Below are 23746 nucleotides of genomic sequence, written 5' to 3'. Positions count from 1 at the left end.
CACAGCAGGTTAGATTCAAGAGGATTTCTGCAAGTGCAGTTCTGTTTCTAGGGACCTCAGTCCTTTGAGCCACAGACTTGAGTGCATGGGTTTGGTTTATAAATTAGGTAAATCCCCATGCTTGGTCCAGTGAAGAAGAGCTCATTACATGCAAACTGTCCGCATTTTGACTGAGATTTCTTTTTATTCTTTTATTAGGCAAGAGTCCAGCACTGTGTTTGCTCTGTGGCCAGTGACCACTCAGTAGGTCTTCTGAGTCTGAGGGAGAAAAAGTGCATCATGTTGGCATCCCGGCACCTCTTCCCTATTCAGGTGATAAAGTGGAGACCTTCTGATGACTACCTGGTGGTAGGATGTTCAGACGGGTCCGTGTACGTCTGGCAAATGGATACTGGTAAGGTGAAGTTCATACATGTTGATTAAACAATTATATATATGAATATTTGGTAATAGTTCTGTGTAAGGTTCACCTGAGAGAAGAGTTAAAATTGTTTTGCACGCTTATGTTTGGAAATTTAGCACTCCACATATTCCCACGATGTGTAGGTTATGTAAGCTTTTGTTAAATACATATTTTAGTATTTGGAATAACTCCTGTGGTTCTGGAGAAGTTTAGCCTGCTGTGGCTGTCACCCCCTGACATGTTTTCCTGGTTGGCTGAAGAGAGACCAGTTAAAATGTTGGCTGCATGGGTAGTGTCCTCTCAGTTTGTTAGTGACTGCTTCTTCAGCAGACTTCTTGGAAGCTTGGTGTAGGATGCAGCACCTTGTATCTGCAGGAGTTGCCTTATCTGCAGAGTGAAAGAAGTGTGGGTTTGTGGTTTTGTTTTTTTGCTTTGGTTGTTTGATGGTTGTTTGTTTTTTTTTAAAGGGACTAGTGCTTAGTTTAGAAGAAACTAAAACCGAGCCTTAACAGAATGGCCAACAAGGCACACAACAAAAACAGCTTTGTAGAAAATTTTGTGGCATTTGTAAGGGAGAAGGTGAGGAAAAAATGCACAAAAATGCACAGTATGTGGTTACGATCCAACTCCTTAACCTTCCTAAGGAAAAAAAACCACAAACACAATAATGCCTGAAGGCTGTTTTCAGCTTATTGTGCAATCTAGGATGAGAATGTTTTTATTGCAGCTCTTAGGAAAAAAGAGGGACCTTAAATCCATTGTGGAAAACTTAATCCACACAGGTGGTTGGGTGGGAAGGGAATCCAAAATGATTGGGAATAGCCTTCCACTGAAAATGGGGAGCAACTGCAGCCCTCGCTCTGGTAATTACAGGATCACATGGTGGGGATTTTAAACTTGTCTTGGTTTTTGTTGTTGTGGATTCTCCTTACTCACTTCACCTTCACAGAAATTGAGGAAAATTCCACCCCTTTAGGAATATTAGTTAAAAAAACCCAGCTGTTAACCCAATGGGAATCACAGAATCTTAGGGGTTGGAAGGGACCTGGAGAGATCATCCAGTCCAACCCCCCTGCCAGAGCAGGATCACCCAGAGCACATCACACAGGGACTTGAAAGTCTCCAGAGAAGGAGACTCCACAGCCTCTGGGCAGCCTGTCCTGGTGCTCTGTCACTCTCACAGGAAAGAAGTTATTTCTGGTGTTTACGTGGAACCTCCTGTGTTCCAGTTTGCACCCCACGGGAAGTTTACACACGGCATCCTGTGGCGTGGATTATTTCCCCCCCTGTTGTTCTTGTGCTGTTTGGGGCACCGGGGGTTGTTTCTGTGTACAGTCCTGCTTGTCACCCTCCCTGCAGGTGCCCTGGACAGGTGTGTGATGGGGATCACAGCAGTGGAGATCCTGAATGCCTGTGACGAGGCAGTGCCTGCTGCTGTGGACGCCCTGAGCCATCCCGCCGTCAACCTGAAGCAGGCCATGACGCGGCGCAGCCTGGCGGCGCTCAAGAACGTGGCCCATCAGAAGCTGCAGACTCTTGCCACCAACCTGCTGGCTTCTGAGGCCTCTGACAAGGTGAGCTGCTTCTAATGCCCTCCTCGGAATGCTTATTTCCTTCAGGAACTGAATCACATTGGGAAGTCTTTGAATTGTCACTAAAAGTTCTGATCCAAAGCTGTCAGGAACTTGGACAGAAAGACCTGACCCAGCTGTACCAGGCCTGGGATCATCCCAGGAGTTCACTTGCCTTGAACAAAAAGTGTCAGCCTTCTTCTCTCATGGTGCAGTCTGCAGTGCAGATGGTGCTATCAAGAGTTACCCTCTAAAAACACCATTAACTCATGTTTTTTCTCTTTGGCACTTCCAGCTGCACTGGTTTTCTTTGCTGGAGTCTGATGCCGTTCAACTTCCTCCTCACTGTCCCTAGCTCCGTGCTGTGCTCACTGCCTATTTTCTCCAGGTTCAGTAACAATTTTAAGGAACCTCAGTGTGGAGGATAGAATGGTACAAGAGTTAGTTCTGAATATCCTGTTAATTTGACTGTGCCTCCTGATGACTCAGCCTGCTGGGGTTGGACTGGCCGTTTCGGGCACGAGCGGGCAGCGAACCGCGTCCCCGTGCAGAGCTGGAAGGAAAAAGCAAGCAGGGAATTTTGGGTATCGGTTTTGTTTTGGCTGGTGGCTTAGCTGGTGGATTCAAAGGCATGTCAGGGCAGGCTGTCAGAGGAGAGTTGCAAGGAGAGCTTCCTTTGGGGCTTCCCGTCACACATTTGTGTTTTGGCCAGCTACAGGGACAAGGGAAGTCCTGACCTTGTGAGGGTTTTATGAACTTGGTCACTGAAAGAGTATGACCCCTGGCTTTTCAGTGTTTATCCTTCTGTTAACGATTTACAGGAGGAAGTGCAAAATAATCCTGAGGAAACTGGGGAAAAATATCCGTAGAGCCACATACTGGAGGAGCTTTCCTTGCGTGGAGCAGCTGCTCTCATGGATGCTGCTCTGAGCAGGGTTGGATTAGGAGCTCGCCACACACAGCCATGCCCTGGCCTGCTGACACCTGCTCACGTCACAGCTTTCCTCCTAATAAAAGCACATCTTTAGTCTAGGGATGCCATTCCAAACGTTCCCTGAGTTTGTCTTTTGGTTTTCCTTGCTCAGGCAGTCTGGGCTGTGGCCAGGAGGGAGCAGCAGAGCCCTGCTCCCAGCGCCCGATGCCCGGCCTTGCAGCTCGGGGGGGGGTTTGTTTTGCCTTCTGCTGCTGCTTTCTGGTTGGGAAAGAAGTGTCGCTGGCAGAGAGAGCATTCCTGCACACACCACCATCGCCTTCCCACAGATCCATGTGTCCTGAGATGGAATGCTGCTGCTCCCCTTCCCGGCTGGGAATGGTGCACCTGTGGGTGCTGTGCACGTGGATGTGTTCTCTGCTCAGGTTCCTCGCATGGAATGAAAGCATTCCTACCTAGAAAGGCGTGATGCACAGCACAGCAAAACGTGTCCTATTCCAGAGGTCAAGGATGATTCATAGCTAAAATATTTTGGTTTTATTGTTGCTTGGAAATTGACTGTTGTGCCCGTTACCAGAGACCATTTCATAGAAAGTTCCTTACGTTACATTCTGGGAAAATAACCAGATGTTTCTAATAAATCAGGAATATGTGAATAAATCAGTGCATTGCAAAACATAATTTGCAGCTGTTATTTATTGACAGTTATTTCTATTCTGGTTTCAGTTATCCATTATTTGCTCCTCATGGCCATTTTATTTCCTGAACACAGTTTATTCACTCTCAGAACTGACCAGTGGAAAAGGAGCAGGGCTGGGCTGTTTGTGGAGCCCTGGGTGTGCTATGCCCTGGCTGTTGGTCTGTCATGGTAAGCTAGTCCATGCTGCAGCTCCTCAGAGAGATGGAAGAACAGGGAGCCAGGAAGGTGCTCTCTGTTTATTTTCTTTCATTATCCCTGTCTCCAAGTGTGAATTTTCCTTCTGGTAGTGCTTTAACTTTGTTACATAAGTGAAATTAATTTTAATTTGAAGAATGACAGAAATTAAGAATTCTGTGATGCTGGTGGAATAGCAGATAGTATTGAAGATTTTGCCAGGTCTTTATTCTGTTGTTGGAATCTTTGGATAGGTTTTTAATATCACCCTCTGTGTGTGTGTGTGTGGTTTGGGTTCCTGGTTGGTTTGTTACAAAGTGGGTGCACTGGAATAATGTAAACTACTGATGTGTGTTTGAGAATCACTCTGAAAGTGAAGAAGGACTAGTGAGTGCAGGAAGCAAACCAATAGTTGTTCTTCACCTTCTTCATTTCAGCACTATCCAGTAAAATGTATGTGGGAGTTCATTCTAAGCAAGCAAAATGCTAGCAGCCTGAAGTTCAGAGTTTGCAAATTAAATAAAAATCAGGGTGGTAGAAAAATCAAAATGTGGTTGGTCCTATATCAAATAGGACTAACATGGAGGGTTGCTTTAGAGGGACACACTTTGTTTTACATAAATACATGTGGGTTTTTTTAGGTAGGATTAAAGGAGTGTTTTTTTCCTGTGTTGTTGCCTCTGGGCCTCTTGCTGTGGAATGGTCAAGGGGAGAGGCTACACTGTGAAATCTGTACCAAGCCTCAAGCAGTCAAGTATTGTGGGGCTAGAAATGCTCACTGTCCTGGAAAAAGTCCTTGAGAGAAAATAAGCGACACATACGCGTGTCCAGTTTTCCCATTAAAAATGTCAAAGAGAATCTAGATTTTTTTTTTTCCTGTGATTCATAGCGATAAACACATTTATTAGTGTTCAGAAGTAGAATGAGAAGGGTTGAAAAATTCAAGATAATGGGTGTTGCTAGAACTAATGCAGCTTTCAGCTCAGCAGGCTTTCAGTGGTGGCCACCCCACGACCCAGGGAACCGGAGGCTGCGCGAGATGTGCACGGAGCTCCAGGCACTGAGCAAAGGAAGTAGTATCTCAGGATGCACACAGAAAAGGGGCAAACTAATCCAACTTAGTGTACATCTACACCAGAATATAGACACTTCTGCATGATACATAGTCTGTTAGTTGTTGGTCTAGTCTGCCTGTATTGGTAGTGTCTGTGTGTATATATACATACCTAGTTGTCAAAATAAACATACAGTGCGTGCAGAAAAACTGCAAACCTGGTGAATTTCTAAATTCCTTTCCTGCTGTCAAATGGGCTTTAGTGGTTCCCAAAAGAACCCAAAGGATGGCAAGTGGAGAGCCCACCAAACTGAAAGTTTCTGTTGATGTTAAGACTGTTGGGTCACAGGTGAGAAAAGGTGTAGGAGCCTTGACTGTAGTGCTTTCATCAGGGACAGGCTGAGACCTTTAGGGTTAATTCTGCTTTCAGTAAAGGTTGATGTTTTCTGGTCAAACCATTCAGCCTTCTCTCAGTTGTGGAAAAAATACCAAGTCTTGTGCAGCCCTTCTTCAAGCCATGTAGGGCAATGGTTTTGCTGTGCATCCAACGTGCATATTCAGCCTTGTGTCTTAGGCTGTTAATTAAATTGTACAAGAGGATAAATTATATTTTATTTACATTCAGACAGACTTATTTCTGTTAAATTTTCTGTCTGTTTCTCTTTTTCACTGGTTTGAGGAAACTAAGGATTTGAGCATAGTTGTGTGTTGGTAAAATTATTACAATAATTAAAAACTTCAGTTATTTCTGACTTTAATCAGCTTTTATTATTTTTTTTTTTCCCTTGAGAGGAAGGGAAGGAGGAAGAAGATGGATTTAAGTTATGGAGTGAACAATAAGTGACACACTAAATGCATATCTGAGTGGATTTATTAGTAGCTTATTTTCCAATGGCATAAATTGATGCTACACTTTAAATATTTCACTTTTGGATACTAATGTGTATTAAATAAGAAAATACTGAAGTGTTCTTGTTCCTTGGAATAGAACCATTATCTTTTAGAATACATATGAAAAAAATGTGAATCTCTGTCTCATCTGGAGAGCTCTAGTTATCTGATAAAGTGACATTTCTGTCTTTTAGAGGTGTAGCACTTGATCCCAAGTCTGATGTTCCTGACATTGTGGAAAGTGCTGTAAAATTGGTCACTGATATTTTCAAAATGTTTGGCCTAATATGCTTTATATCCATACAAGTTTTCAAACTTTGATCACCCACAGCTTCCTTAAGTTGTGAATTAATTTTGTCAAGAGTGTTAAGAAAGTAATCCAATTAAAATGTCAAATTTTAATTTTTTTTCAGGGGAATCTACCAAAATATTCCCACAACTCCCTGATGGTTCAAGCTATAAAGACTAACTTAACAGACCCAGACATACACGTGCTCTTCTTTGACGTGGAAGCCCTGATTATCCAGCTGCTGACTGAGGAGGCCTCCAGACCCAACACTGCTCTCATTTCTCCTGAGAATTTGCAGAAAGCCTCTGGTGGGGCTGACAAGGGAGGCTCCTTCTTGACTGGGAAACGAGCAGCTGTGCTCTTCCAGCAGGTGAAGGAAACAATCAAAGAGAACATAAAAGAGCATCTTCTGGATGATGAAGACGAGGATGAAGAATCGATAAGGCAGAGAAGAGAAGATGGTGACCCAGAGTATCGCTCTAGCAAATCCAAACCATTAACTTTATTAGAATATAATCTAACCATGGACACAGCAAAGCTTTTCATGTCCTGTCTCCATGCCTGGGGCCTGAATTCTGTTCTAGATGAGCTTTGCCTTGATCGCCTGGGGATGCTCAAGCCACACTGCTCCGTGTCCTTTGGCCTCCTGTCCAGAGGAGGCCACATGTCTCTGATGCTTCCTGGCTATAATCAGCCTGTAGGCAAACCCTCGTATGGCAGTGAGGAGCTGGGAAGGAAAATGTCCCTGACAGAAGGCCTGGGAAAGGGGACATACGGTGTGTCACGGGCTGTCACCACCCAGCACCTCCTGTCAGTCATCTCACTGGCCAACACGCTGATGAGCATGACCAACGCGACCTTCATTGGAGACCACATGAAGAAAGGTCCCACCAGGTAGGGCACGTACCCACTGGAGCTTGTGTGACTTTCTTTCAGAGTCTCTATTTCATACAGCACTTCGTTTTGTTGAATTGTACCGTGGGGTTTGATGCATCAATAGCTTTTGGTGCCAGGTGGAACTCGGTGTGTTTCTGCTCTCTCGAATCCATGTTTTTATTAACATATGTGCTAGTAGGTCTGGGAGGCCATTTTTGTCCTTCTTTCTAGCACTTTTTGGTTTAAAATTGTTTTTTTATAATGAGTACATCAAATTCTAAATAAACGAAAACTTGCAGATGAACTTATCACCAACAAATAAGCTACCTGGGAGCTGTAAATGAGTTACAAAACACTCAGTTTGACAGAAAAAAAATTCATAAAGTTGCTTTTCAAAGTTTATGTAGTCACAGTATCTTTAGCAAATAATGTCTTTTTCTTTCTCTTTTTTCCCCTGTCCTCCTCCTCCTCCCCCTCCATGAATGGTTTGTGTTTAGGCCACCTAGGCCAGGCACTCCTGAGATGTCAAAAGCGAAGGCATCCCCTTCAGTTTCAAGTCATGCAGTCCAAGGACAAATTAAGCAAGGTAAAAACCACTTACTTTGGGACAATTTGATATGTCACTTCAGCTCTTGTCACTGAAGTTATCACCTTACTGTGAAGTGATAAAAATATTGCTGTCTTCTACTGGGGAGGAAATAGTGTAATATTCTAGGTGAAAATTGTAATGACTGAGACCTTATTGATAATCACTATAAGATGCTGAAACTGTCATGAAGTCATTCCCTGACAATGAGGTTTTACATATTTCAAGTGCTCCCAAACAGTCTGGTGTTGAGGTGATGGTAAGAGGTTTAAGGTCTTGTACCTCAGGGCTCTACAGACTAACATGAAAATGTTTGTGTAGGTTATAACCTACAGCATAGAGACATCGAGGTAGTATGGACACATTTCCTCTCCATTTTATGAAGGAGGGAGAAATATTACTGTAACACTGCCGCTGATTTCATTGCTTGTGGTTACAAAAGGTGGCAGGGACTGATCCTGAGGGGTTCTTGAGTTGTCTGCATTGTATCTGGCCTTTCACAGGTGTCACAGTTAAGTGCAAGGTGGAGAACAGGACTAGGCATGACTTGGCTACTGGAGGAGGGTGGAGCAGGAACCAGAGCTCCCTCTGGGCAGCAGGAGCACACAGAGCCCTGCCAGGCTGGGCAGGTGGAGGAGTGGGTGCCTGCCCACCTGCTCTCTACATTGGAGCTGCTGCTTGGTGGACAAGTGAGCTGCCCCTCTTGGTGCCAGGAAGCCAGTCAGTGCACCCAGCATGGGGAGGTAGTGCTGAGCTGAGCTCAGAAGGAAGGGGCAGGGAGCTGAGCGGGGGGCAGCTCTGGGGGTGGCAGCAGGTGTAGGAAGGCAGCACTGCCTGGAGCAGGGATAACGGGGAACCACAGCCCCCGGGACCACCTGAAGGGTGGAGAGAGCTTGGGGACAATGTGTGTGTGTGTAACCTTGGGCAGCCTGGTTCTGCTGCTTGAGAAACAAAGAGGAAAGGTGTTCACATCCCTGCTCTTCTCGCAGTTCCATGGGATTGGGGTATATGGGAGCCCAGCTGTAAACATCTCTCCTGTATATGCCCTAGGGCAGAAGAGGAAAGGTTTTCCTTCTTTTCCAGAACATGTTTTGATTTTAATTTTATTTAACTAATCTCTAAAGCAGACTTCCTTCAAGACTTATTTAAAATTTCCTCTGAAAACTGAAAGTACCTTTTGTTTTTAACTGTTAACTGAACTTGCCTTTTCAAGCTATATGAACATGGAGGAACTTGCATATGTCAAATGACTGATTGCATTTTGCAGAATACTAATACTTTGTCATTGCTGTATTTACCACAATGTGCAATCTTTAAAGATGCTCAGTGAAGGTATATATGTACATCTTTAAATATCTCTTTGAAGTGTGGAACTACTCTTGTATTACAGAGCCAATGAACACAACAGGTAACTTACACAAACTGTGTGATTTGTTTCACTTATGCAACAAAGGGAGATGTTTATATCTGAGGAGGAAACTTGCACATCAGCAACATCTGTGTGTTTTTATTCTCTTCCTAACTATAAATGTTAATGAACTGTGATCTTTGGTTGGAAAGGGCAAGTCAGTTTCAGGAGTGGGATGTGTCAGGCTTTATTTATCATCACGGGTGCTGCATAAATAGAGAAGTAGCAGTCAGAAACAACAAGCAGAAATTAAAAAAAATCAGGGCTCTTGTCTCAACGTGTGGGGGAATTTTGTTGGTTTTTGGTTTTTTTCAGCCATTTACTTTTTCTCTTTGAATGGTAATTGCTTGAAAGCTCAGGATTTCTGAGCATTGGTGTCTCTATAGCAAACTCAGTGTGAGGAAAAAAACTTAAATGTGTTTTGTCTTTAAAGATATTGTTCCACTATGGTTTTTCTTTCCCAAATGACAGTTATGTACTTTTTCTTTGAAACAGCTTTGCTGGTTTTGGTGATAGGCATCCTTTGGTTACCCAGGGGAAATAGTTTCAACTTCATGTGAAACAACAGATAAAAACGAAATTCTGTGTGCTGTCAAAAGTGTATATATAGATTAACACTCCTGTCCCTAAGTTGTCATCCTGCTCTGTGGCTGGTGCTGTGTCCTGCACGCTCTGGGGGCACAGGCTGGCTTCTCAGGGCACTTTTGGGGCACACTTTTCCTCAGCGTCTCACCTTTACGTCCCGTTGGACACCTCTTGCTCCTCAGATAATTCTAGTGCTGAAGTTTTAAGAACTGGTGCTCTAGCTCTTCAAAAGCAAGTAGAGGTACAATGAGTGCCTGCCACGAGGTGCTGGGTGTCCATGAGTTGGATGGTGTCTGCCCTGAGATGCCCACAGCTCTGTGCCCCCCAGGGCCAGCTGCCTCCACACGGTGACCTGCAGTGCCCGCCCTTGGGAGGCAGCCAACAGTGCAAAAAAGAAACTGCAGAGTAAGACTTAACTTTTAATATGGGCTGGGGTTGTGTTTTCACAAGCTATCTCTTTCATAAGATAAAGGGATTTTTATACCCCCTCTGAAACCAGGCTTGGCTGCCCCTGGGGCGGGTGCTGGTGGCGCTGCCCCTGCACACGTGCCGTCCTGCTGCGTCCGTGTGCGGAGTGTGCACAGAGTAGTGCAGATGCAGATGTCCCTCCGTGACAAAAGAAGTTCACTGCATGAAAAGCAAACAGACCATTCAGAAGACAATGCTTAATCAGTTAAGGAGCTTGAACCCATTGTTGTTCTGCAACGGAATAAAAGGGGGGGATTAATTTGAAGATGCTTGTGCATGACATATGGTAATTTCTCTATAGGAAGGAAGTGTCAGATAGTGACCCCTAAATCTCCACGTTGACCTTGGGTTGTGGCATGTGTATGCCAGAAGGTCTGCACAGCTTTTCATGTGATAATATGAAGTTGTGAAGCGTTAGTGGAAGGACAATGTTTAGAGCTGCTTTTAAATGCCCTTTGCAGCAAGAAATGGTGCCGTTTCCCGACTAAATGTCACGGACGCTGCTTTGAGGAACCTGCTTGAGCTGTGCTCCTCTGTGTCTGCTGGCCTGGAGTCCTGCCTGCCTGCTCTGTGTGCTTCTGCTTTGGAGTCTGGTCCTTTCCCAGGCATAGGCTCCAATATTCTTTGGGTGGGGACATGTCTAAAGTGACCCTGTATTAAAACCCATCATCAGCAACACATTCTGGGATGTTTCAGGGGGACAAATGGGGCCACCCGGGGTTTGAAGGGATCATTTCTAGAGGTTTAGATGAGAAGTGTCAATTCCAACTACAACTATGGGAAAAGCACAAGAAGCAGTGAAACTCCTGTGTTGAAAACTGATAGTCAACTGTGCTGTCAAACCAGACCCAGCTATTGAGAGACACATTTGTAATTGCTCTGTTCATGTGACTTCTGTCCTTCCAAAAGCTGCAGGTCCCTGTTGGTGTGTCTGTTTCTCTGTAGTTGCATGTCTTCCTCTCACTGGCATTGCACTTCTTGTAAAACCTAGACCTTTTTTTAAGTTTAATATTATCACAGTTTCCTCCAGTTTTGTTTTTCATTCTCTAGTGATACTAATCTGTTTTTCAGAAGCTGCTATCCTCACTTTCCTCTTTTTTTTTTTTCCTCTCTCTTTCTTCTTTCCTCTGCAAGTTGCTCCTGCTGTTTCTTCTAGCACTGAAGCTGGTCACTCTGGCTCTGACACTGCTCCCACTTTACATACCTGTTTCTTAGTCAATGAAGGTATTCTTTCCTCACTTTTCTATCTATTTGTCTTTTACTTTCACAGATGTCCCTTATCATTATGACATGAGTTTAATTTGATTTATGTAGGAATTTTCTTTGCAAAAAAGAAAGGCAAGGGGTGGGGTTGTCTGCTTTGCCATGAGTGTTGGGAGGGGGAGCAGATGCAGGTGGTGCATCTGGGACTGTCTGTACACTCAGATCTCAATCCATCAGAAATGGATTTGGGGACTTATTTTGCATTGCTGTTGTCTTTTGAAAGTACCTATGGGCAGTACCTGAAGGAGAGGAGCCCCAGGTGCTGTGTCCTGTCTCCTGGCTGTGGGGACGAGTGTCCAGGCAGCCCTGGCTGCTGCCTGGGGAAGAGCTGCTGGATGGGCATGGGATGGTCCTGCTGCTTCCCTGGTGGATGAGCACCAAAATACACGCTGAAAGACTAAAAACTTAATGCTCCTTTAAAAATGAAACAGACAAACTCCATTTCATGTTATTGAAATGTTTGTTTGGTGCTCAGGAAGTGTTTATTTAAGCTACTTGGGGTTTGTGTTGGGGATGATTTTTTTTCTAATAAACCTTTGTGCACCTTATGAATAAAAATTGGCACAAAAAACAACCAACCAAACACCTCTTATATGACACCTGTCAGCAAGTGGCTTCAAATCAGAATTTTGATGCCCTTATTAGTAAGCTATAAATTCCTGCCTTTGTGCATCTCAAGTAGTAGAAACAGGGCTCTCTTAAACTGGAAACTCCTCTTTTTTAATCCAGTTGTCTTCAAGGAAAATTGACGTAATGATTTCTTGTAGCATCATGAAGAGCTTCATTATGTTTAGATTGTTATGCTCAGTATTGCTGACAACTTAAAAATACAGCTCTGTGTGCCCACCTGAAGTATTTCTCCAGTTTCTCAATTCAATGTAGAGCATAAGGTTAGAAAAATTCTTTTCATAGGATGCTTGACAAGCATTTTACAATCTTTGTTGTTGGAGCTTGATATGCTCATCTGGACTGGTTTTAACTACACCCCGTTGCAGGCCTGTAGCATGAGATGAAGTAAGTGCCCTGGAATAAGGTGTAGATGACACACAAATCTGCTTAGACAGGTTGGTACCATTTAAATGGGACAGAAATTCTATGGAATTCTATCCTACTTGCGTGTAGGACATTAATGCTAATTAATGTTGGAGCAGGGCATCTAAATGTTGAAGTCAGAACCATGGCTGATGACTTTGCACAGAATCAGCCATAATACTTGTAGGGACTCTCTTTGTGTCTAGTGTGTCTGTTGAGTGCATTCTTAAGGCTGAAAGTTTAAAATCCAGGCAAGCAACTAGATACTGGAGTCTTCTTGAGAGGAGATGAGGAGGAAGAGGGATTTTTGTGTACAGTGGGAGCTGATTTGAGGCAGTCTTCTACTGATGTCTGCTTTGCATGTGTGTAAGAGCTGTGCCCAGCTGGGTCAGGAGGCAGGATTTCTGCCTGGACAAGGTGATTCCTGCCTGCTACAGAAAGCACAAGCACTGCCCAGAGGGCAGCTGGCATCAGTAAAGACAGAGGTTAGCCCCAGGTTCCCACAGCAGAAGAACCAATTCTGGTTTCCTGCTGCAAAATTGGTTCTATTTTATTCCTCTCCCTCTTTCTCCCACCTTCTCCTGAAGACCTGGTGTGCACCAGTCCAGTGGCCAATGTCAATGTACCTGATGTTGTTTTTAACTTGAAACTGCTGCAGGGTTGGTGTTTCTCATCCCCTTGTGCTGTGTTTTGCCAGGGTGGAGCCAGCTGGCTGCCATGCACTGTGTGATGCTCCCTGACCTGCTGGGGCTGGACAAGTTCAGACCTCCTCTGCTGGAGATGCTGGCGCGCAGGTGGCAGGACCGATGCTTGGAGGTGATTCCCGTGGGCATCCTGGGCTTCTGGGTTCTGGGGGGTTGATCTTCTCTTTTACTGATCAAGTTTCCCTTAATACACACAAAAAAATTATTATTCTTTTCTGACACAAGTTCCTGCAGTTTGTGTTTCAGATCCAGTAGGTTAATTTTCCAGTTAACCTGTCAAAATGTTGAAAAAGGGATCATGTCTAGATCATATATTTTATTTACCTTCTGGTTGCTGTATGTATTTTGAAAAGAAATTATTGGATTAAAAAGTCTCATAATTCTATTAAGAATCATGGAATTGTCTTGGTTGGAAAGGACCTCTGAGGCCGCAGAGTCCAACCGTCAACACAAACCCCAAACCACCACATGCACCCCACCAGAAAACACCCACAAAAAACCCCAACCTCAGCCAGTGGAGCATGCCCTGAAGTGCCACATCTACACATTTCTTGAATCCCTCCAGGGATGGTGACTCCACCACCTCTCTGGGCAGCCTGTCCCATCCTGGCTGCTCTTCCAGTACAGAAATTCTTCCTAATATCCAATCTGACCCTCCCCTGCTGCAGCTTCAGGCCATTTCCTCTGGTCCTGTTGCTATTCACTTGGGAGAAGAGCCCAACTCCCACCTCCCTACAACCTCCTTTCAGGCAGGTGTAGAGGACGATGAGGTCTCTCCTCCTTTCAGGCAGGTGTAGAGGACAGTTGTTCAAGAGACTGTTTAGTTGCTGTATCTTTTGGAGCATGTGTCCAGCAGCCAGTAAAGGGTTTGTCACCAACTGTTTGATAAATGACCAGGGGGCCTTCACACTGCACCTGTGCTTCTTCTGGCAAAAAAATGTGTTGACTGTGCAGCTTTCTCAGTGGGAAAGAGCTGAGTTGGTGACTGTGGGTCCTCAGCAGTCCTGGAACTGAACTGGGAATGTCTTGTCCTGCCTGATTGCCTGTTCTGTTGTGAGATGGGTTTTCCTGAGAGGGGCATTAGTTAGAAACTCATTCAAATTGATGAGCTACAGAAATGCTACATATTTATATTTCCTTTGTCCAAAATTTGTTTATTTTACCTTGATCAAATCCCTTAATTTCCACGTGCATTAAATATTTTAGATGGAAAATGGCCCGTGTTTATGAATGTGTATTTATTAATTCTTCAGGTGGAACAAGTGTTATTAATGGGGTACAAATAGTGCAAGGTGTATTTTGTATTTTTGGTCTAAAAACCCAGATTGTTTTTTAAAAAAATGGGGATAAACCATTTTAATGTATTTTCCTTTTCTTTCATTGCTCAGCCTTTGTAGCATGGAGGACATGAGCAAATCTCATGTTAAAAATATTTTGAAGTTACTTCTTTGTTTCACTTTCATCTCACCATGTTTGTCACAGAAAAATGTTATTCATTGAACATCTAGAATTTTCATAGACTCACAGGATGATTAAGACTTGGAAGGGACCTTAAAGATCACCAGGTTCCAACCCCCCCTGCCATAAGCAGGGACACCTCCCACCAGCCCAGGTTGCTCCAAGCCCCATCCAACCTGCCCTTCAACACTGCCAGGGATGGGGCAGCCACAGCTTCTCTGGGCAACCTGGGCCAGGGTCTCACCACCCTCACAGCACAGAATTTCTTCCTGATGTCCAACCTAAATCTCCCCTCTTTCCGTTTAAAATCATTATCCCTTGTCCTGTCACTGCTCTCTCTCATGAAAAGCCCCTCCTCAGCTTTTCTGGAGCCCCTTCAGGCACTGGACCCAACTTTGGAAATGCTGTAGGGAAGGGTGATCACAGATTGCTTCTAGACAACTGGAACTTTGGTGGCCCCTCAATGTGTTATTTCCTTGAGAGGGAAACACCTCTTGCTGTTCAGTTTGTAGGCTGGGAGGTGGCCTTGGTCATCCTTGGGGTCTGAGTGGAGAAGGAGGCCAGAGGAGGTGGGACAGCTGCTCCCCTGTGCTCATGCTGGGGACTGAGCTGGGACATTTCACCCCGTGTTTCTGTGGGGCAGTGTCCTCTTGAGAGTCATCATCGTTGAGGCATGTCCCACTTGTGGTTGTTTTGCTTCTGTGTTGAAGGTGGAGAGGGGGGAGAAAAATGAAGCTCTTCTGAAAGCTTAGCTTGGTTTTCTGTGCAAGATTTTTCTTTTGTTCTTCCTCAATCACACGGGAACCATGCTGGTCGGTGTTTGAGATCTGAGCTGGTGTTTTCTGTTGGCTTTCCAGGTCCGAGAAGCTGCCCAGGCCTTGTTGCTGGCAGAGCTGAGAAGAATTGAGCAGGCAGGTCGGAAAGAAACCATTGATGCCTGGGCTCCCTACCTGCCACAGTACATGGACAGTGTCATATCTCGTACGTAAGGCTGTGTTACACCTGGACAGAGCTGGGTTGCTAGAGAAAGGGGGGGGGAAAGACATTTTGCACAGAAAATTGGGCTACCAATCAAGGGGAGAAGTCTGGGGTTATAGAGAAAAACCTCTTGAAATGCTCAAGTGTCATGAAATCGCTGGGGATCGCTGGTGTTGGTCAGGTAATTCAGACCCTGCAGAGCATCTCCTGGGGACTGGGGTGTCTTGCCAAGCCTGTCCCTGCTGCTGAGGGCTGGGGGCTTCAGGGGAGAAACCAATTGTGAAGAGGCTGGTAAAATTACAGGGTAGGAGTTGTGAACACAGTCACCTTGTTATTCATCAGGTCCTGATATTCATCTTAAACCTCCTATGCTCCAACTTGTATCCATTACCCCTTGTCCTATCACTGGTCTTCACTGAAAAAAGCTTAACTCCATCGTCTTGACACTCACCCTTTACATATTTGTAAACATTGATGAGGTCCCCCCTCAGTCTCCTTTTCTCCAAACTAAAGAGACCCAGCTCCCTCAGCCTTTCCTCATAAGGGAGATGTTCCACTCCCTTAGTCACCTTTCTTTGGCAGAGGATATTTTAATATTGCTACAGATACACTTCTGCAACAATATTTCAGTTACGCAGTGTGCTTACAAGGGAAAGTGTTGGGTTTGTAGCAGCTGTTCTCTACCATCTCCCTGTTTCCCTGTCTCTTACCAGGAGGTGTGTGCTGGCTGAAAAACCTAATGCATTAAACTAGTGCAAATTTTAAAAGTCACGAAGCTATAAGGTGAAATTGCGGTTCTGTTTGGTTATGGGGCTAATCTTAAATATAAGCCAATCCCTTTTGATAAAATGCTGTCTATTAAAATGTTTTGCTTGCAGAATATTTTCTGATTTTGTTGGGTTTTGGTTTTTTATGTTCTGATCCTTGTTTGGAGCTATTGGCTCACGTGCAGACAAGGGGCTTCCCAGACTGTAGCCCTGCTGGGTTCTTTGTGTGACTGGAACTGACTCACCCAAACATCTTTACCAAAATATGTGTCTTCTGGCTGTACCTGTGTGCCTGCCTCTTGCAGCACTACTCAGTGATATGCAATATCTTGTTCCTTCTCCAAACCATTAATTAACTACTGACAACAATTTATCTGTTGTCTCTTTCTCAAAAACAAAGCTGTTTTTGCTTTATTCATTTTTATTGAAGCAGAGGTTGTACAGGCTCAAAGAATTATATATCTAGAAACTTGCCTTGCCTTGAGAGAATAACGTCCAGATGCATCTGCCTTGTCTAAAAAAAACTATATTATCATGAAGGAGAATGTTTGCTTTGAAGTTCTAAGAGTCATAGGTGTTCACCTCTCTTAAAAGGAGATTCTTTTTCCACTGAAGGATGCTGTTTCTGCTCAGAAAGGTCTCTATTAAATACCAATTGATTTTTGAGAGCTGTGTAATAATCTTATTAAATCTAAATTGAATGCATAAATTACATGGAACACAGTACTTTAAAGGGATGTTGGGAATGTTCTGGTGAGACTAAGCTGCTGTTAATTGCAGCCTCCAGCCATGCAGCAGTTGCCTTATCCCAGGGATGTCGGGGCACAGTTAGTGCAAGTGTTGTTTGTGCACATACCAAAGAGCCCTGATTCACGTGGTGGATATTTGTGCCATTTTGTGCAGTTAGGTGTATTTTTTTAATTGACCTTCAGAGGTCTGTTGCAGGCAGTTTGTAGAAAGCAGCTGTAGTTGCCCTTTCCATTCCAGAGTAGCTGCTATAGCAACTGTTGGTGGTGAGGAATTTCTTCTCTCTGGAGTGGTACTGCTTGACCTCCTTGGGTGGGAGGTTATGGACATAATTGTGTTGGTGAAGTGTATCTAAACCACCCTGGAGTGCCTGCTTTAGCCAGCTGGCTGCTTCCAAAAATGGAACTTCATCGTAATGTACTGAAAAACAACCAGTAATTTGTATTAGTTTTGATCATTTGCTGTTTCAGGTGCTCCTCATTACTTCATTACATTTAAAAGTTTTAGGGAAGAGTTTGCAGTTCTGTTTTACATGTGCATCATTTGGCAGCTTAACGTTTTATTCTGCCTCTTGTGCTTCTGTTTGTGCTCAGGTTTAGAAGTGTGGCTTCTGTTTTTATAGCAGCAGGACCGACTGGTGTAAGAAAAAACACGCATGTTTTGGATGCGTTCGGTTCAAGTAGTTGGATACAAGCTGTGTTTTGGCCTTTGTTTTAGTCATTAGCAAATCTAAGTGTTTTAACTCTACATTAGGATGTCCTTGTCTGTCTGAACAAGAAGGTTTTAAAACACAGGGAGAAAATACAAACCAGAGAAGTCAGCTGAGCTTGGCTGAGGGAATGACCTGAGTGTAAATGTTAGTGTGAGAGCACTGGCAGTGGGAACCTTTCAAACAGGGCAATGGAAATGAATTTATTTTATACTAAGACTGTTGAAAAATATGTGAATGAAGGTTATGGAGTTTGGGGTTCTCCTGAATGCCAGGGCTGAGGAGGCATTTAATAGTGTTACTGTCCGTGGGAATGTCCACAAAGGTGCTGATGCTCTGAAGAAGAGTAATTGCCCTGTAAGAGGGGAAACAAATTAAGGAGCTACAAATGTTGCTGTTGTGGGTAACAAGTGTCTGGTTTAGTTACACTGTAACACATGCTTTAAAAGATGGTGCGGGTTTTTTTAAAGGCCCAGGGAGGAACTGAAGGGGATAAGAGTTATTTAGGATGGCCAAAAATGAATGCAGTGGACTTCTGGAAAGTATAGTTTTATGCTAGAAAGTTAAGGATAAGAAATAAGGAAGATAAAGAAATGCTGCTTGGATTCCTTCATCCTCCACTTCTGCCAGTTTTGCCCCTTGATATAGGGGCATACATTTTTATCAGCAGATTTTTGTGTCCAGCATAGGTGTCCTGAATAAGGCTCAGGTGGGGTTTGGCAGCACGTGTGACCTCAGGGCAGCCCTGCCAGCCTGCCTGAGCAGGTGACATGCCACTGACTCTGCACTGTGTCCCTCTCTGCTTGTAGATTTGTCATCACCATTTTTTATATGTGCTGACACAAGGGGAAAGACATTGAGCAAGCTATTGAAAGGTACTGGTTTGTTTATAAAGGGGCTATGGCAGAAGAAAGCTAGAAATTGCTGCCAGACAATGACTCACGATTGCTGCCAGATAATCACTCCCAATTGCCACCAGACAATCACAAGTTGGTATTTTAAAACAGAACCAAAAATGAAAAAACACTCAAAGTAGTCTGGAATATTTGTGAGAATTTTAATGTTTCTGAACTGGTTTACAGGCAATGTGGAGCCAAATGGCTTTCAGGTGTGGACTCACAAGCCTTGTGGTACACAGCAGAGATTCTCCTCTTGTGACTTATGATACTGTTTTCTTTTTGTTTATCCATCACATCGAACTGTAGAATCACTTTGGTTAGAAAAGAACTTTAGAACCATCCAGTCCAACCATTTCCCCAGCCCTGCCAAGGCCACCACTGACCCATGGTCCTCAGCAGCATGTCTACATGGCTTTGAAATCCCCCCAGGGATGGGGGCTCCAGCCCTGCCCTGGAGGAGATTAGCAGGTTATTAACTGAAAGCTGCTGAGAACGGAAGTATCTCATGGTGATGATTCTACTAAGCTGCTTGAGCAGCAGCAGGCAGTGTTGCCATTGGGAGGGAAGAGGAAAGAGATCTTACCAGGGCATCCCATCAGCCTGCTTTTCAGCTTTCCTAAAACTCTTTGGGAAAGACTATTTGTGAGGCTGTTCTTTTCACCCTTAGCAAAACGCTTCTGATAATGCCTGGCTGGAATTGTGGGGGCGCTGCTCCAGGGAATAATGAAAGTATGGGACTGTGCAGAGTACAAACAGGAGATGTTAACTTCACTCACAGAGTGCTGTGTGGCACAGTTTGGGGTTCATTGTGCAGTTCCTAGTAGCAGCTGTCAGATGCATCCCAACCCAAATTTCATGGATTGAGTCAGATGAATGAATGTGCCTGGGAGGTGGCCTGGAAACCAGCACTTGCTGGTGAGAGAGGGGAAGTGTCAAGAGGTTCTGCTGAGCTCTCTGGTTTGGGGCTAAATAAATGGTTAGTGGGCAATGTGTGTAGCAGTATTTTTAATGGTGCTAGAAGATGGCAGAAAAAGATGATACAAAAGAGATTTACAGCGTGGAGAAACTTCTTCAAGGGTAGGTTTGTGAAAAGTCTGTTTACAAGACAGAGAGAAACCAGAGAACAGGCTTTGTCTGTTTCACAGATTCACACTGCATGGTTCAGAACATCAAAAGTTTATGACTTTTTTTTCCCCTGATCTAAGGATATTCTCTACCAAAATCCCTGACTTTCTTGTGGGTGTTGGGTTGTTTCTTTCAGCTGGAGTGACCACAGAAGCCATTCAGACTGGGAGTGCAAGTCCAGATTCTCTGGGGACAGAAGCAAAAGTTCAGGAAGAGGAACATGACCTGGCTGATGATGACATCCCACCTGGTGAGCATGAAGAGAAGTTATTTTTTTACATAGTAGGTACTGTTCTGCTAAACAGCATATTGTTCGTGAGAAAATGAAATCCTAAGGCTACTTACTGAGAAGTCTGTTCTGGTAGAAAGGAAGTTATTAAAAAGTTAGCAAAGAGCTGTAGGGTAAAACCAAATACCTACTTGTCTGTGACTATTCTAGTGTCCCTGTGTTACTTCTGAACATATTTTAATGTGTTTTCAGCTTCAAGCCTGCCTGCAACTGCCATGTGTAGCTTGTAGCTCTTGAAGAATAAAGGCTTGATATGATTTTTGGATAGTTACCCCTTAAGTGATTTACCTTGGTGAAAGATCTGATGTAAGGCTGCTGCCATCAGTCTGTTGGATTGAATGGACCTTCTGGCCAGAAGCTGTGCTGCTTGTTTGTCACACCAGAATTTCATTTCTACAGCACTTGTCTGGCTTTTCACTCTTGCTATAGTTTACTGAAGGCAGGTAAAGCCAAGTGTTCTGGTCCATCAAGGCCTAGTCTGACAGGTCAGACTCTGCAAAAAGAGGCATTTAATTATAAGCAGTTATATTTTGATTCTTTTTTCATGCCATCATGCTCTTTGTGTGCTCAGTATCAAGGTGCTGGAATGTGAGTGCAGGCTGGATTTCAGCACAGCGTGCTGGAGGTCGTAGGGTGTGAAGTTCTGCCTTTGGACTCAGCTTTGCGTAGGATTTTGGGAAAGTCTAAAGGGAATGGATTCTTTCCGTTGAGCTGAAGGTGGTTAGTGTGACAGACCTAGTTTTGGGTCGAGTCTCTGTTAGAAGGTGTCAGAGACAGGATTACTGCTGGTGGAAAAACAACCTGTCTGGCATAGGGAGCACTAGCAGGACTGAAGGTAACAGGCTAAGGAGGAGCGGCTGAGAGGGAGGGAGGATGCTGGGAATGCCTTTAGCAGCTGGGAGACAATGCAGGACTTGTCAGGAAACAACAACAAATAGAGGATGAACCCTCAGAAAAATTGAAAATACAATAATGAATGGGCTCAGCACCCCCTGAGAGGCACATAGATCAGTGTTTCCTCCAGGAGCATCTGCCATCTCACATCTGTTCCAGACCTTCTGGGGGGGGTTGGGAAGCTTTAGCATTGTTATAAGTGTGTGGTGCATCTGGAACAGCTTTCTGCCCCTTTGGTGCTGTCTGTTGTTTTCACGGGGAGGAGAATGAAGATGGGATGGGTGCTTCAGTGGAGTAAGTTCCAAATGCTGTGTGTGTTTGCTGTGTGCTGCACTGCTGAGCTCTGAGGCTTCCTGAAAGCTGTCTGCTGCCTTGCTGGAGGCTGGTGGTTGTAACCATGTCACCTGGGTTTCTGGTATTAGAAGCAGTTAAGCTTTAAAAAAAGTATCCTGAGTACAGATGAAATTTCGGTCTACAACTGAATACAGCTTTGTGTTGGTAGAATCCAAAAAACCCCAAAAGTTCTGAGAGCGATTCAACTTAACCTTATCTAATGCAGCTCCTTCCTGTACTGGTCCTGTTAAGGCTCATATTTATTGATTGGCTGCACAAAGTAATGCTAGTGTGCAGTGCTCAATAGGATTTTTTTTTTTTCAGTTCAAATCAAGATCCACCAAATGCTTTCATTTATCCAAATAATTGTTTAAAAGGATCACTTTCACAGCAGTCCTTTCAGAGATGAAAGCATTTTAGCTGAGCTGGCTGAAAGGCACTGCAGCCTGGTGTGGGAAGCACTGCAGCAATGCACTGCAGTGCCTCCTGAGCACTGAGGGACTGAGCAGGAGTTACTTGGCAAGTTGGGGCTGTCTTCAAATGCACCGAGAACACATGCAAATGTGGTCTTCCCACCCAGCAGGTAGTATGTGTTGCTATCTTGAAAGCTTGGAAGGCTTTTTCTGGATAACTAAGAGCAGAGCAAACATCGTGCTTAAATAACGCACACGTGGAGGCAGCATTTCCCCCTGGTTGGGCTTAAAATCTACTGGCTTCAGTGCTCAGCACTCTGCAGTTCATCATGATGGCAAATGGCTTGTTCCAAATTTGTTTTCGTTTTTAAGAAGTGTTGATAATTGATTGGTATTTTCAGTATAATTTTAGGCTCCAAAACATCATCTAACTTTTACTTTAGAAATGCAATATGCTTTTCCAGTAAATAAGGAAGAGTATGATCTTTAAGGTCTCTTTCAACCGAAACCATTCTATGAAGCAAAAGCCCAAACTAAGTAAGCAAACAGTTTATGGTTTTTCTACACTTGAACAGCTATCTGAAAATAAAATGCCTGTGGGTGGGAAATCCAAGGGGCTGGCTGCTGTGCCCCTCTGTGCCTGCTCCCAGGAGGGGACACTGCCCTGGGGACAGAAACAGCAGGGACACCTTGCTTAGCTGGCGTGGCTGTGAAATGGTCACACTCCCACAGGTGGCCTGAGGGGTGACAAGGTGAAATACACTCTTATTGGACCAATTACTCTGGTTTGGTATTTCCATAAATAAAAACTGTACCAGATACTTTTTCCGCTTGGTTCTACTTGAGCCAACCTAAACGTTTGGGATTGTAGGAGAGGCTGTGATACAGCACAGTCCATTGCTCTGGCAGCAGAGTGGGGAGTTGAATTGAAATGCAATTTATTCCTAAAGTTCTGTCATTCCAGAAGGTTGGAGATAGTGGAAACAGACTGCTTTAGCTGCCAAGATAAGGCTGGTTATTTGGCCCAGCCTGTTTCCTCCTGCCTGCTGCTGGCACACCTGAGTACCCAGAATGGGGAGACACAGTGGTCAGCCTGCTCCTTGGCCCTTGGTGATCCCCTGCACAGAGGGAGATCTGTCTGAGGGCATCTTGCAGCGGGTTCAGGCAATAAACAGATGATTTTGTAGTGCCTGGTGTTTAACTGTGTGACATGAGTCTCTCTTGAGCAGACTCCTGTGCATGATCTGTGAGTGGTGCAAACACTCATTTCTGATACAGCTTCCAGCAGTTACAGGGGGGCACACAAAAGTTTATACAGAAAATCAAATCTGGGAAAGCTACTGATCAATGTTTGTCAACTTGAAAATTTAGTGTTTTAAATTCTCTTCTTTCAATATCCACAAATCCGGTTTCGTGCATAATGAGTAGCAATTTTAAAGCAATAATTGTCCTTTAACTGGCAAAGTCAGAAGCAAGAAATATTGCTAAATTAACCCATAGCCTCAACTTCAAAATAACTCTTTCATCAGTGACAGTATTTATCCATATTAAAGATTCAACAGTGCAAGGGCAGGGACTGTATTTCTTGTGATTCATCTTGTACCTTATGGCCCCATCCCTGCTCAAGTGCAGCAGAAGGTGGTTTTGGTTTCCAGGCATCTTGAACTTCCAACATTTTCTCATGTTTTGAGTTCCTCTTACTTTCTCAACACTGTTGACATTTTTTGATTTGGGTAGAATTTAGCTATTTGAAGTAGTTTTAATGTAGCTCCTAGCTGATGAATAGTTTTTCTTTGTGGATTATTCCAGTTTTTAACTCACAGGTTTCCACTGTACCAGAGAGAACTGTTTCACCAAACTGTGAGCTGAAAGTTGTGGGCAGGCATCTCTTAGGGCACATACTGTGCTCTTACTTTATTCTTCTTCTTTTTTAATTTAGTATATGGAGCTCCTGGACTACTATAATGGTTTCCCTTCATTTTCTTTCTTGCTGCTGGAGCTGGGCTCATTTGAAGTGGGAGGAGCAGGTGCCCATTGGATCCCTCCCATTCCCAGCCAGGCATTCCCTGAAAACCTGGGCTGGAATGGAGGGGCACAGCAAGTGCAGCCATCTGCCAGCCCAGCCCAAGGGCCAGAGCCCCACTGCTCCTCACAATGAGGTGCCACCAGAGACAGGCTCCAACCAACATCCTGCTGGGT

General features: G+C 44.3%; 1 protein-coding gene across 4 annotated transcripts in view; it reads left to right on the top strand.

Annotated features, from left to right (window-relative positions):
• The window catches only part of WDR7 (WD repeat domain 7), a 107196-nt gene that overhangs the window by 22388 nt on the left and 61062 nt on the right, over nucleotides 1-23746 (top strand). For 2 of the 4 annotated variants that reach the window (XM_051642443.1, XM_051642442.1), the window contains exons 13-20: nucleotides 199-394; nucleotides 1763-1977; nucleotides 6138-6907; nucleotides 7387-7475; nucleotides 11071-11160; nucleotides 12929-13047; nucleotides 15251-15374; nucleotides 19755-19868. In XM_051642443.1, coding sequence (XP_051498403.1) covers nucleotides 199-394; nucleotides 1763-1977; nucleotides 6138-6907; nucleotides 7387-7475; nucleotides 11071-11160; nucleotides 12929-13047; nucleotides 15251-15374; nucleotides 19755-19868 — 1717 coding nt within the window. The remainder of the gene's footprint in view (nucleotides 1-198; nucleotides 395-1762; nucleotides 1978-6137; nucleotides 6908-7386; nucleotides 7476-11070; nucleotides 11161-12928; nucleotides 13048-15250; nucleotides 15375-19754; nucleotides 19869-23746) is intronic. The other 2 variants (XM_051642445.1, XM_051642444.1) reach the window with 1 other exon arrangement.

The sequence above is a fragment of the Apus apus genome, chromosome Z (assembly GCF_020740795.1).
Source record: "Apus apus isolate bApuApu2 chromosome Z, bApuApu2.pri.cur, whole genome shotgun sequence".
Lineage (NCBI taxonomy): Eukaryota > Metazoa > Chordata > Aves > Apodiformes > Apodidae > Apus > Apus apus.
The sequence above is the reverse complement of the archived record's forward strand: the minus strand, read 5'-3'. Positions and strand labels throughout refer to the sequence as shown.